Consider the following 13,606-nt stretch of genomic DNA (forward strand, 5'->3'; position numbering starts at 1 on the left):
TAAACAAAAAAAAGGAACTTGGAATAGGGACTACATTTCCCAGGATCCCTCAGTCATGCCCATAGTGACCTGCTTTACGACCGCCACGACTTAACCATCGTAAATTGAGGACTACCTGTATATGTACAACATAGTTCAATGTTTTCCAATGAGAAGTAAATTTTGGCAGGAAATCTCCACGTAACTCAAAACCGGTCACACTAAACCAGGGTTAGATTTGGTGATCTTTGCCCTGCCAAACCCAAAAGATCCAGCAGGAAAAAAAAAGAGAAAGGCTTATCAGGATTTGAGATGCAAACATTTATTATTCCCCTCTCCAAATATCTAAACTGTCCTTTTTGTGTGCCTATTTACACGTTAGATCCAGCCAGGTCCAAAATGATAGGGAAAAACAGAATCAAGAGTTGTTGGTTTTTTATGGAGTACTTCCTAACTTTTTCCTTCTAAAACCCCAAACTGTTTTCGGAGTTCAACGAACATTTTCATCTTGTGCACTTTTATGAAGGTCAGAATGGAAAATCCTACTTCACGGGTGTGAGTGCTTAGAATTCAGGGGTCTCCAACCTTAGCAACTTTAAGCCTGGAGTACTTCAACTCCCAGAATTTCCTAGCTGGCTGGGGAATTCTGGGAATTGAAGTCCCCCAGCAAAGCTGGCTGGGGAATTCTGGGAATTGAAGTCCTCCAGCAAAGCTGGCTGGGGAATTCTGGGAATTGAAGTCCTCCAGGCTTAAGGTTGCCAAGGTTGGAGACCCCTGGCTTAGATATTTAATTTTATTTATTTCTTAATTTTCGGTGAGGTCCACGCCACCATCACTGCCTCCTCATAGGAGATTCATCCTGAATTTAGTAAGCAAAGGGATCCCAAACGGTCCTTTTCCCCCCAAAAAAAAACATTTTGCATGGATGGCTTGACGTGAGTTTCATCGTTCCTTCTGCAAAACCATTAATGAGTTTGTGCACTGCTACCAAAACATCCCAAAACACATTTACTCAATTTTAGGTAATTCACCAGATTTGGGAAGCAGTGCTATAAAGGCAATCCATGACTTACAACAATTCTGTTCATTTAGTGTCCGTTTGGAGTTACGACGCTGAAAAAAAAATCTGATTTATGACCATTTTTCACACTTATGACAGTTGCGGCATTCCCCTGGGTCACGTGATCACACTGCATGTATTTATGATGGTCACGAGGTCACAGGATCACCATTGGGGATCTTCCCAGCTGGCTTTCAACAAGCAAAATCAAGAAAAGGAGCCACATCTGTTTAACGCCCTCCTGATTCGCTTAAGAACCTCGGCTTAACCGCCGTGGCGAAAAGCTCATGAAATCGGGCGCCCCTTGCTGAACGATGGGGGGGGAGCCAGATCCGCTTAACGACTGGGTGACTCACTGAATGATGGCAGTGATTTGCTTTAACACCCGTGGCCCAAAAAAAAAAAAGTTGTTTAAGAAAAGGGTTGTCAACGAGCGTCTTGCTTAGCATCGGAAATTCTCGGCCCAGATTGGGTCATAAGTCAAGGACTACCTGAACAGGGATAAAGCAGCAATCCAATTCCCCCTCTTCTCTCAGGCTTTGAAAATCCAGAACTTTTGAGGTCTGTACAGAGCGAAAGCCGAGCAAAACCCGGAGGCAAATACCTGACAAGCAATCAATCTTCGTAACTCTACACAGAGAACTCTACAATGGATACAGGACACAAGGAGAGAGAGGTATGTCCTCTCATGGCCTCATATATAGAGAGACAGCTTCTTAAAGTGGTAAAACCCTGTGGGATCCATCCTGTTTTAAAGCGGCAATAACCATGCTGATTCATCCTCATTGCATCAGGCTTACAACAGCCGGTCATCTATTAAATCTCAATACCTTAACATTCTGGCTCTTTTACCTTCCTGCTGTCTCTCTCAGCAGCCTCTCCATCCTCCCAACCCACCAGGTGACGCTTTTTCGACGCATCACATTTCACGCACCACGTTTTATTTCGCACGGCGGGTTGTTCGGCCTGGTCTGCTTTGCTGCTTGCCCCTACACCTTGGGTTAATAAGCAAACGACGGCACGGTTAGCAAACGAAAATCCTCCAACGAAGCGGAAGGCGGAAAGGAGGCCAAAAAAACTGGTCCAAAAAAAAGATATGGGATCCTCCGATCAACGTTGGAGATCTCTCCGAGCATTTCCCCCACCCACGCGAGGATTCGGTTGCCATCCTGAAATATGTTCCCGGTCCGGATTTCGGCAACTTCAGGTGCTGGACCCAGCTTCGTACGAGGAAACGGAGGAGAAGGAACGGCTGGCCGGAGGGCTGCCCCCCAGGACCCGCCATTGGAAGATGCTTGTGTCCTTGCCCCCCATGGAAATGAGGTGGCCATCGTCGTGGGTGAAGCGGACATTGGTGACGTGGCTGCCATGGCCGATGTAGACGTGGCTGGGAGCCTGTGGAAGAACGAGGATGTGGGGGGTGGAGAGAAGAAACACTTAGAAACAACTAGACACACAAGGAGTTTTTTTTCGGTATTACATCTCTGTGCTAAACAACTAATTCCCACAACATGGTCAACTTACTTACTAAAACTGCATTACTATTATTCCCCTACTACTAGATTATACTAACACTTCCTAGTACCTATCTCTTCCAACTTATGACTACAACTGTGTTGTTTGTATCTTTAAAACTTATATTGTTTTATTTGTTTCCTAGTATGATTTGATTGCTTATTAGCAACTTATGACTATCACTAAGTGTTGTATCTTTTGATTCTTGATGAATGTATTTTATTTTCCTTTATGTACACTGAGAGCATTTGCACCAAAGACAAATTCCTTGTGTGTCCAATTACACTTGGCCAATAAAGAATTCTATTTTATTCTATTCTATTTAGAAACCACTCTGTTTTATTGGGACACCCCCAAAACCCCAAAGTGGGGTGGGATTCTCCCATCAGTCTTTAGAGGGCGGAAAAATGCGGAGATGGATAATCCTTAACTTACAACCCTTCGTTTTGTCACCATTTGAAGTTACAATGGCGCTGACAAAAACCCGAACTAAACTGTGTTGTTTCTCTGTGTCATATATACAGGTATATACATAATTTTGTATGTATGTGTGTATGTATTTATCTTGTCATGTTAATGTAGTGCAACTTCCAATGGTCAGTAAATGAGCAGTTGTAAGTCAAGGACTTGCCTGTACATACACCTAAGTTGTTTGAAGAAGTCTCTTTCAAGGATAAGAACCATCCAACAATGCCTGGGCATTACCTCCCAACCAAAATATTGATTAACTATCTGGATACCCATGTGCTTCGCAACAAAACTATGTGATTGGGCTTAGTGTTTGGGGAGGAAAATAAGAGGAAAAAATTCTGCCTCTGGCTACCAGCATCCATCGGTATTCATCTGGCTAGCGTTCTGTCAGAGTGAAAGAGAGTTGAGGGCTGTTTGGAAACTGAATCAGTATTTGCTGTGTTAGTGAAGAGGAGACAGCAAGGAGCCTGGGCGTGGCTTAGCTCAACTGTTCTGTACTAAAGCTGCTTGCTGCTCTGAAACTGAACCTCCTCTCCTCTGCTTGTGTTTTGCATTTGGAAGAGATTTCTTTCCAGGTGGGGAGGCGGAGTCGAACTCCTTAGCATCAGAGTGTATTAATAATAATAATATAGGAAATACTCTAAATGCTCTGAGGATCATTTGGAAAAATCCTTTCTTAGTGAGCCCCTAGAAGCCAAGAGGAACATACGTGCCAAATTTCAAGTTTGTAGGCTTTACGGTTTTGGAGATGCTGTGATGATGCGTGAGGGGCATATTTCGCTTTTATAGAGAGAGAGATTCTCCTTCCCAGGAAGGGTGCCCTTCTTCCTTACTGCCCTCCCTCCTACCTTGGGCTTGGCGCACGGGTACTGGAAGAGGTGCACTTTGCAAAAATCGTCCGCCACGGCTACCACTCGTTCGTTGTGAGAACGGCAAAGGGAGTTGATATCCGTGCCATCCGAACCATCCGGCCAAACCCCTGGGAGGTTGGGAGGTTAAGAGAAGAAGAAAAGAAAAAGGAGGATTTAATTGGATCGCTTCGGTTCGATTGGTGATGCCTGCCCATTCCAGGGGATTCTGGGCCGCTGACAAAAAACCCCAACCACCCTCCAAACAATTAAAATAGTTACCAAAAACATGGAAACCCAGAACGCAGGTGTAGGAGGCCCATTCTCGGTCCCTGTTATCAAACCGATTCTGTAGACGCTTACAACCTTTAGCCACCTCCCCTGAAAACAAATCGCTATTATTATTTTATTATTTGTTAACTCATAAAATACTTTCTTTGGTCTTGTTAAGAGTTGCGAACAGAAAGGGAGAGGTTGAGCAGTGCGGCAACTTGGAAATTGAAAGTGCATTCCTTAAATAGTTTTTCAGTAACAAGGTGACCGAAGTTTCTGCTGCCGCAAATATCTAACTGGAGAGCGTGATGGATGACTCTGGGCTAGGGAGGTGTCCCATTGGAGAATATGAATTACGATACACCCAGGGGGGTGGAGGGAAAACCAGGGTCAAGGGTGACAATGAATGATGTGTCTCAGAGTCGGCTACCACCCAGGCAGTGCCAGCATGGTTACTCCCAATAAATCCTTTGGAAGTTTTGGAAGTTTGGCTCGAGACTCATGATTTAATTGGGGCAACTGCTACTAATCCTGACAGCTAGCCGACTCTGAGACACGTAATTTATTGTCACCCTTGACCCTGATAATGGCCCTGACAACATCATCATCATCATCATCATCATCATTATTATTATTATGTTTCTATCCCACCTTCATTTTTTTTTTTACAACTAACCTACCTAATGCACTTTCCTTCTTCTATTTTCCCCACAACAATCCTGTGTGGTGGGCTGGATGAGCGGGAGGGACTGGTCCAAGGTCACCCAGCCGACTTTCATGCCTAAGGCGGAACTAGAACTCCCAGTCGCTCCTGGTGATTGGCCCAAAACACCTAGCTGACTTTTGCAGCTACTGTAAAGTGGGACTAGAACTCCCAGTCTCCTGGTGATTGGCCCAAAAACACCTAGCTGACTTTTACAGCTACTGTAAAAGTGGGACTAGAACTCCCAGTCTCCTGGTGATTAGCCCAAAAACACCTAGCTGACTTTTACAGCTACTGTAAAAGTGGGACTAGAACTCCCAGTCTCCTGGTGATTAGCCCAAAAACACCTAGCTGACTTTTGCAGCTACTGTAAAAGTGGGACTAGAACTCCCAGTCTCCTGGTGATTGGCCCAAAAACACCTAGCTGACTTTTACAGCTACTGTAAAAGTGGGACTAGAACTCCCAGTCTCCTGGTGATTGGTCCCAAAGTCACCCAATCGGCTTTCATGCCCAAGGCATGTCCAGAACTCATTGTCTCCTGGTGATTGGCCCAAAGTCACCCAGCCGGCTTTCATGCCTAAGGCGGAACTAGAACTCCCAGTAGTCTCCTGGTGATTGGCCCAAAAACACCTAGCTGACTTTTAGAACTACTGTAAAAGTGGGACTAGAACTCCCAGTCTCCTGGTGATTGGCCCAAAAACACCTAGCTGACTTTTAGAACTACTGTAAAAGTGGGACTAGAACTCCCAGTCTCCTGGTGATTGGCCCAAAGTCATCCAGCCAGCTTTCATGCCTAAGGCGGGACTAGAACTCCTGGTTTCTACGTAGCATTGGTGCCTTCCCCACTAGATCAAACTCTCTCTCTCTCTCTTGATGTTTGTGAGGAAAAAAGCCAGCAGCTGCATTATCAAAAGTAAACTTACAATACAAGATTTCATAATCCCCGGAATTGGACATGATGAATTTCCCATCCTTGGACCAATCCAGATGTGTGATGAAACTAGTGTGTCCCTGAAGTGAGAGAAAACTTGTGACTTTATTGAAGAGATCGATTATCTGACACTTTCTGAGTGGCAAGAAAACAAAGGATAAGACAAAAAAAAAACAGAACTGGGCCAAAAGACCAAAATTTTTCAAATTTTTATGGCTGTTTACTAAACTGTAATTCCCCTTTGGAGCTAAGATGGAATGAAAATTACATTTTTCTCTTAAGCCTTCTCTTACAGTTTATTTTCTTTTATCTGGCATTTTGAATTGGCTTTTTTGAATTGCTTTTTATACAAACCATTGTCAGATTTTTTTTATGCTTGTCAGTGGCCCAGAGCTATTTGATTAAGATGAGCGGCCATAATAATTAACAGAATAAATAAATAAACTCCCTGGAAGAAATTTATTTTGGTATATTTGTTTCATTCTTCCACCACCGAAATTAACCATCCTCCCTGGCTTTTCTATGTTCCTTGTCCTTCAAACTCACCGAGCAGCGGCCGAAACGAGTATATTTATGCTCTTTCTCTTCCACACTATATATATAGATGAAGTTGTCATGGGAACCGATGGCCAAAAACTCTCCATCTACCATAAAAAAAAAAGAGAGGGGAAAAAAAAAACAAATTTAAAGTAGGAAGGAAAAAGGAAGTCAGCTATCTCCATCAGCAAAGGAATTGTGACTGTTGGTTGCAGCGTCAGCCAGATGTTTAGATTGGAGGTGGAATTTTCCTCCACTGATGAATGAATTTCCCATGAATCTGGGATGTGACCATCATTCAGGAGATCGGAAGTGAAGAAAACAGGTAGCCAGCCAATTAATACTGAAGGGAGACCCTAAGATCTGATCTTGCTCCGTTTCTCTGCTTTTCCTTCACCAACCAAAGAAAAACCCACGTAAATCCAATTTTAGAGAATATTTGTAGCTCAGGGTTGAACGGCGGGTTACTGATGCTCTCAGGGGTTGGTTGTTTTTTTTTTGCAGATGTTATGCTACCAAGCTATATAACATCATCAGTGCATGGGGGAGTGAAGTGTGCTGGCTGTTTATGTAAGCAGCTTGTCTCACCAGTTTTAGTTCAGAGGTAGTTTCTAACACCCAGATTAGCAGAAAACAACACCAGAGGAAGAATCAAAGAAGAAACAATAGAGGGAGGAGGGAGGGGAGGGAGGGAGAAGGAAGGAGGAAGGAAGGAAGGAAGGAAGGAAGGAAGGAAGGAAGGAAGGAAGGAAGGAAGGAAGAAGATCGAGAGGGAGGAAGAAGATAGGGGGGAAAGGAAGGAAGGAAGGAAGAAGGAAGGAAGGAAGGAAGGAAGGAGGACGGAAGGAAGGAAGGAAGGAAGGAAGGAAGGAAGGAAGGAAGGAAGGAAGGAAGGAAGGAAGGAAGGAAGGAAGGAGATCGAGAGGGAGGAAGAAGATAGGGGGAGAAAAGGAAGGAAGGAAGGAAGGAAGGAAGGAAGGAAGGAAGGAAGGAAGAGGAGGAAGGAAGGAAGGAAGAAGGAAGGAAGGAAGGAAGGAAGGAAGGAAGGAAGGAAGGAGATCGAGAGGGAGAAAGAAGATAGGGGAGAAAAGGAAGGAAGGAAGGAAGGAAGGAAGGAAGGAAGGAAGGAAGGAAGGAAGGAAGGAAGGAAGGAAGGAAGGAAGGAAGGAAGGAAGGAAGGAAGGAAGGAGGAAGAAGAAGGAAGGAAGGAAGGAAGGAAGGAAGGAAGGAAGGAAGGAGGAAGGAAGGAAGGAAGGAAGGAAGGAAGGAAGGAAGGAAGGAAGGAAGGAAGAGGAAGGAAGGAAGGAAGGAAGGAGATCGAGAGGGAGGAAGAAGATAGGGGGGGAAAGGAAGGAAGGAAGGAAGGAAGGAAGGAAGAGGAAGGAAGGAAGGAAGGAAGGAAGGAAGGAAGGAAGGAAGGAAGGAAGGAAGGAAGGAAGGAAGGAAGGAAGGAAGGAAGGAAGGAAGGAAGGAAGGAAGGACATCCCAAGACTGTCAGAGAAAGCTATTAGATTTAAATAACCAGACCACTTCACTCCCCCAGGCACTGCTGATGTCAAATAGCCTGGTAATGAAACGTCTGCAGGGAAGCTCAGAGAATACCAAGAACTCAACAGACATAAAAAGATCAAAAGGAAACAGAAAATCTCACCTGGGGAATAACGTACTACAGACAGCTGCTCATTTCCATCCGTGTAGCTGGACAACACCTGTCGCGTCTCCGTGTCCAACACCTGCCACCTGAGAGAGGTGAAAAGGGATAAGTTTGATCTTACCAAGCCTTCTTTTTTTTCCCACCCAAGATTTTAGCAGCTGTGGAAAAAGTGAAATCCATTCCACCCCAGCTGGCACCCACCCACCCTGCAGGGTAGGACAGAGGAACTAAGTTTTTGTCTGCTGTCTTTTGAAGAAGCCGTTCCCAAAACCAACAGGAAGGGTCACCCACCCTGCTGAGTCCCAGGGCAGATGGGCCAGGGGTGGGAGGGGAGGGAGTTACCGTCCAGTGCTGAATCCCACGGTCACCACTTTCCCACTGGGGTGGAAATCAGCACAGAGTCCTGTTTCCTGGGGAATAGAAAGGGAGGGAGGGAGGGAGGGAGAGACAGACACACAGAGACAGAGAGAGAGGGAGAAGGAGGAAGAGAGAGAGAAAGAGAGAGAGAGAGAGAGGGGAGGGAGAGGAGAGAAGAGAGGAAGGGAGGGAGAGGAGGAGAGAGAGAGAAAAGAGAGGGAAGGAGAGAGAGAGAGAGACAGAGAGAGAGACACAGAGACAGAGAGAGAGGGAGAAGGAGGAAGAGAGAGAGAAGAGAGAGAGGAGAGGGGGAGGGAGGGAGAAAGAGTGGAAGGGAGGGAGGGAGAGATAAAAAGAGAGGGAGGAGGGAGAGAGAGAGAGAGACAGAGAGAGAGAGACACAGAGACAGAGAGAGAGGGAGAAGGAGGAAGAGAGAGAAAAAGAGAGAGAGGAGAGGGGGGGGAGGGAGGGAGAGGGAGGGAGAAAGAGTGGAAGGGAGGGAGGGAGAGAGAAAAAGAGAGGGAAGGAGGGAGAGAGAGAGAAAGAGGCAGAGAGAGAGACATAGAGACAGAGAGAGGGGGAGAAGGAGGAAGAGAGAGAGAGAGGAAGAGAGAGGGGAGAGAGGGGAGAGAGGAGAGAGAGAGAAAGAGAGGGAGAGGAAGGGAGGGAGGGAGAGGAAGGGAGGGAGATAGAAAAAGAGAGATGGAGGAGAGAGAGAGAAAAGAGAGAGTGGAGGTAGGAATGAGAGGGAGGGAGGGAGAGAGAGAGAGAGAGAAAGAAACTGGTAAGTTGGTTATTTGTAAAAAAAAGTTAGGATTTTGTCCCTGGGATCAGGCTCCTGAACAGCTTCCTAAATTCAAAAGTGGGTGATTTTTTCCAAGCCTAAACCTCAGAGTTCTCTTCAACGGGATTTATTGACAGGACGGGAATAAAGTTTCAAGAACAGCAGCCGCCAAAATCTGCATCCATTTAGAGCCAATCATCTTTTTGCCCTGTACATTAGGGTGGAGAGATGCGCCTGACTTTCCCTGGCATGGACGTTTCCAGCAAATAACACTGGTCGTTAAGTGAACCATGCGGTTCTTAAGCGAATGCAGCTTCCCCCCCCTCCCCCAGTTGACTTTTGCTTTGCCGGGAAGGTCAGAAACCTGACCCCACAATGCTGCAACAGTCGTAAGTACATCTCAGTCGCCAAGCACCCAAATTTTGATCCTGTGCCCATGGGGGATGGCTGCAATAGCCGTAAGTGTGAGGATCAGCCGTAAGTCGCTGTTTCTCAGGGCCGCTGCAGCTGGACGGCCGCTTAAACCAACAGTTGCAAGTCCAAGGCTGCCCGTGGTGGTAGTGTTTCTTCCCGCCAGGTCCGGTACCTCTAAGGTGAGGCTCCAAGCCATCATATGCTCGCTCCCATCCCACAGGCAGACCTGCTTGTCGTAGCCGCAAGTCACGAAAAGGTCCCGGGAGGGGTGAGTCCCCAGGCCCCAGAGTTCGTCCGTGTGGCCCTGCAAAGGAAGGGAAGGGAGTTGGGGCCGAGAACGTTGGGCCGGTCTTAAAGAAAAGAAGAATCGGGGGCGACAGGACAGCGGGGCCTTCCTGCATTTGAGGGGCTGCCCCAAAGAAGAAGAGGCGGGGGGAGGGTCAGTCTATTCTCCAAAGCACCCAGAAGGCAGGACGAGAAGCAACGGATGGAGACTCGTCAAGGAGAGAAGCGACCTGGAATGAAGGGATGGCTGGCCACCAGAAGTTGTGGGTGCTTCATCGCTGGAGGTTTTTAAGAAGAGACTTGTCTGGAATGGCATAGGGTCTCCTGCTTGAGCAGAGGGGTTGGACTAGAAGACCTCTGAGGCCCCTTCCAGCCTGTTCTGTTCTATTCTATTCTATTCTATTCTATTCTATTCTATTCTATTCTATTCTATATTCTATTCTCTTCTCTTCTACTTTTTTTCTATTCTATTCTATTTTTTATTTTCTATTCTATTCTATTCTATTCTATTCTATTCTATTCTATTCTATTCTATTCTATTCTATTCTATTCTATTCCTTATTCTATTCTATTCTTTTTCCTATTCTTTTTCCTATTCTATTCTATTTTCTATTCTATTCTATATTCTCTTCTCTTCTCTTCTACTTTTTTCTATTCTATTCTATTCTATTCTATTCTATTCTATTCTATTCTATTCTATTCTATTCCTTATTCTATTCTATTCTACATTCCAATATCTATTCTATTCTGTTTTCTATTCTATTCTATATTCTATTCTATATTCTATTCTATTCTTTTTCCTATTCTATTCTATTTTCTATTCTATTCTTTTTCCTATTCTATTCTATTCTATTTTCTATTCTATTCTATATTCTATTCTATTCTATTCTACTTTTTTCTATTCTATTCTATTTTTTATGTTCTATTCTATCCTATATTTTATTCTATTTATAGTTCTATTCTATTCTACTTTTTCCTATTCTATTCTATTTTCTATTTTATTCTCTATTCTATTCTATTCTATTCTATTCTATTCTATTCTATTCTATTCTATCCTATCCTATCCTATCCTATCCTATCCTATCCTATCCTATCCTATCCTATCCTCTACTACTCTACTCTACTCTACTCTACTCTACTCTACTCTACTCTACTCTACATTGTATATTCTATATTCTAGTCTGCTCTATTCTGTATTCCCTTCTCTATTCCACTCCATTCCATTCCTTCATTCTTAATTCCCTTCCCGTCTAAAGTGGGAGGCTGGAGGAGGAGCTAGGAGGAGGGTTGACTTTGGGGCATCTCTGCTCACCTGGATGATGGGTTTGAAGCCCTCGGCCAAACTGCCGCGTAGCAGGGCGTTGCGTGTGGTCCCCACCAAAAGCTCCCCGCTCTCGCTTTCTGCGATAGTACGCACGGCACCAAATTGCTCCGGTATCTGAGCCAAAAGTTGTTTTTTTAAAAAAAAATTCAAAACGAGAATACGTACAAACCTGCCTACCCACGGTCACTAAAGAAATGTTTTACGAGTCAAGGACTGCGTGAATTAGTTATTCATAACTTTGTTTCTTCTCTGGGCTGGACTGCCGCAAAGGGCTAACCACCCCCTTCTGAGCCTCCACAAGGCTCTAGTCCTCATTAGCGAGGGAGAAAATGATGCCAGTATGTTTAAAAATAAAAATAAAAACTTTACAAAAAAAAAAAGAGGGAGAGAAAAAGATGCCAAGCAACGTGTCCTGAGCTGCCCCTCCTGAAGTCTGTTTGACACACACACACACACACACACACACACTTACCTCCACCTCCTGCAGGACAGTGAGGAGGGGGCTCCATTGAACCAAACGCCGGTCCTTGCCGCCCCCACTCAGGACCGAACCGTCACGGCACAGACAGAGGCAGAAGATGCTTCCTTCGTGAGCGTGGGTTTGCTTGCTGATCTGGTAGGTCTCTGCGAGAGGGAAGAACCGGCCCACAATTGCAATTGAAACGTCCATCTTGTTCCGATGACCCAAGGATTCTCCAACAGCACGAAGCCGACGCCTCGTCCCGATAAAACCCCTTTTATTTAGTTTACAGTGAATTCCTCTCCAGTGAATTCCCTTCTTCTGGCACCTCTGTGCATGCGCACGCTGGGAACAGGCTCCAGCTGTTCTTCTTCCCCACTGATCGCCGACACTGAAGGCAGCTGATAACTGTCGGAAAGCCCCTGGCCCCATCTCTGCCCTCCGACGCAGAGCCCTCGTCGGAACCTTCCCCAGACTCCAGGACGGGGCCATGTTCCTCCCCAACCTCCTCCCTGTCCGAATCTGCTGGCCGCTGGCGGGCCACAACACATCTTCCCTATCCTGATGAACGTCTCGGCTTTCTCCCCACTTGCCTACCTTTCGCCCCCTTGCCCAAAGTGCGAATGTCGGCCGCTGCTCTGGCCCAGGTCAGGATGTTGCCTTCGGAATCTCCGGTGAGGACGTCCCCATTGGTATCAAACACGAAGCACTGGATAAACTTGGGTTTCTTGTATTTCTGGAAAGGGAAAACCGAGGGAAGAAGTTGGTAACACAAAAGACCAGTTTGGCCTCGTGATTTGAGGCGCCAGGCTAGAAACCAGGAGATGGTGAGTTCTAGTCCCGCCTTAGGCAGGAAAGCTGACTAGGTGACTTGGGACCGATTGCCAGGAGATGGTGAGTTCTAGTACCACCTTAGCCATGAAAGCTGGTTGAGGGACTTTGGGCCAATCACCAGGGACAGTGAATTCTAGTCCCGCCTTAGGCAGGAAAGCCGATTATATGATTTTGGGCCAGTCACCAGGAGACAGTGAGTTCTAGTACCACCTTAGCCATGAAAGCTGCCTGAGTGAATTTGTGCCAGTCACCAGGAGATGGTGAATTCTAGTTCCAGCTTGGGCATGAAAGCTGAGTGGATGACTTTGAGCCAATCACCAGGAGACCGTGAGTTCTAGTCCCGCCTTAAGCACAAAATCAATCTATCTTCCTTCCTTCCTTCCTTCCTTCCTTCCTTCCTTCCTTCCTTCCTTCCTTCCTTCCTTCCTTCCTTCCCTCCCACCCCTCCTTCCTTCCTTCCCTCCCTCCCCCTTCCTTCCTTCCTTCCTCCCTCCCCTCCCTCCCTCCCTCCCTCCCTCCCTCCTTCCTTCCTTCCTTCCTTCCTTCCTTCCTTCCTCCTCCCTTCCTCCCTTCCCTTCCTTCCTTCCCTTCCTTCCTTCCTTCCTTCCTTCCTTCCTTCCTTCCTTCCTTCCTTCCTTCCTTCCTTCCTCCCTCCCTCCCTCCCTCCCTCCCTCCCTCCCTCCCTCCCTTCCTTCCAAGATTCTTTTACCCCAAAGATCCCCTGTTTCTTGGTTAAGCTGCTTCCCACCCAGGTCCAGAAATAGACGTGCGACTTTCCAGCGGTGATGATGTTGCTGCTGTCTTGGGGATTAAACTCCACCATCAGGACGGATTCATTGGTGCTCTGGATAGCAAAAAAGGAAGAGCGGGGGGAAAAAAACAACATCTCTCAGTCTATGGGATCCATCAGGATTCATTCACGCGTGTGCAACTTTGCTGGTCATGGGTGCTTCCGTCCCTGAAAGCTCCTCCCACTTAAAACAAACAAACAAACAAACCTCTGGCTAACAAGCCAGCATCACCTGCATCCCACATCTGGCTCTTTCCACCTCTCACCTTGATTTCGGCTTGCTTGGTGCCGCGGACGCAATCCCACACCGAGAGCATGTGTTCGTTGGACTCGTCGATCACACACAGGTAGGCGCCCTCGTCCTGAGAAGGGGGGGAAAAGAATGG

General features: G+C 46.3%; 1 protein-coding gene across 4 annotated transcripts in view; it reads right to left on the reverse strand.

The window, feature by feature from the left end:
* Positions 1 to 285: 285 nt before the first annotated feature.
* Positions 286 to 13,606, reverse strand: part of EML3 (EMAP like 3) — a 34,936-nt gene continuing 21,615 nt past the window's right edge. For all 4 annotated transcript variants that reach the window (XM_087943480.1, XM_087943482.1, XM_087943481.1 and 1 more), the window contains exons 12-24: positions 13,487 to 13,582; positions 13,140 to 13,274; positions 12,194 to 12,332; positions 11,609 to 11,760; positions 11,125 to 11,250; positions 9,700 to 9,831; positions 8,315 to 8,382; positions 7,970 to 8,058; positions 6,328 to 6,425; positions 5,774 to 5,861; positions 4,156 to 4,254; positions 3,874 to 4,004; positions 286 to 2,434 (exon numbers count right to left, since the gene is read on the reverse strand). In XM_087943480.1, coding sequence (XP_087799606.1) covers positions 2,243 to 2,434; positions 3,874 to 4,004; positions 4,156 to 4,254; positions 5,774 to 5,861; positions 6,328 to 6,425; positions 7,970 to 8,058; positions 8,315 to 8,382; positions 9,700 to 9,831; positions 11,125 to 11,250; positions 11,609 to 11,760; positions 12,194 to 12,332; positions 13,140 to 13,274; positions 13,487 to 13,582 — 1,545 coding nt within the window. In that variant the 3' untranslated portion in view covers positions 286 to 2,242. The remainder of the gene's footprint in view (positions 2,435 to 3,873; positions 4,005 to 4,155; positions 4,255 to 5,773; positions 5,862 to 6,327; positions 6,426 to 7,969; positions 8,059 to 8,314; positions 8,383 to 9,699; positions 9,832 to 11,124; positions 11,251 to 11,608; positions 11,761 to 12,193; positions 12,333 to 13,139; positions 13,275 to 13,486; positions 13,583 to 13,606) is intronic.

Source organism: Notechis scutatus, chromosome 14 (assembly GCF_049901735.1).
Source record: "Notechis scutatus isolate UNSWTSFEM ecotype Mainland chromosome 14, rNotScu1.2, whole genome shotgun sequence".
In the NCBI taxonomy this organism is placed as follows: domain Eukaryota; kingdom Metazoa; phylum Chordata; class Lepidosauria; order Squamata; family Elapidae; genus Notechis; species Notechis scutatus.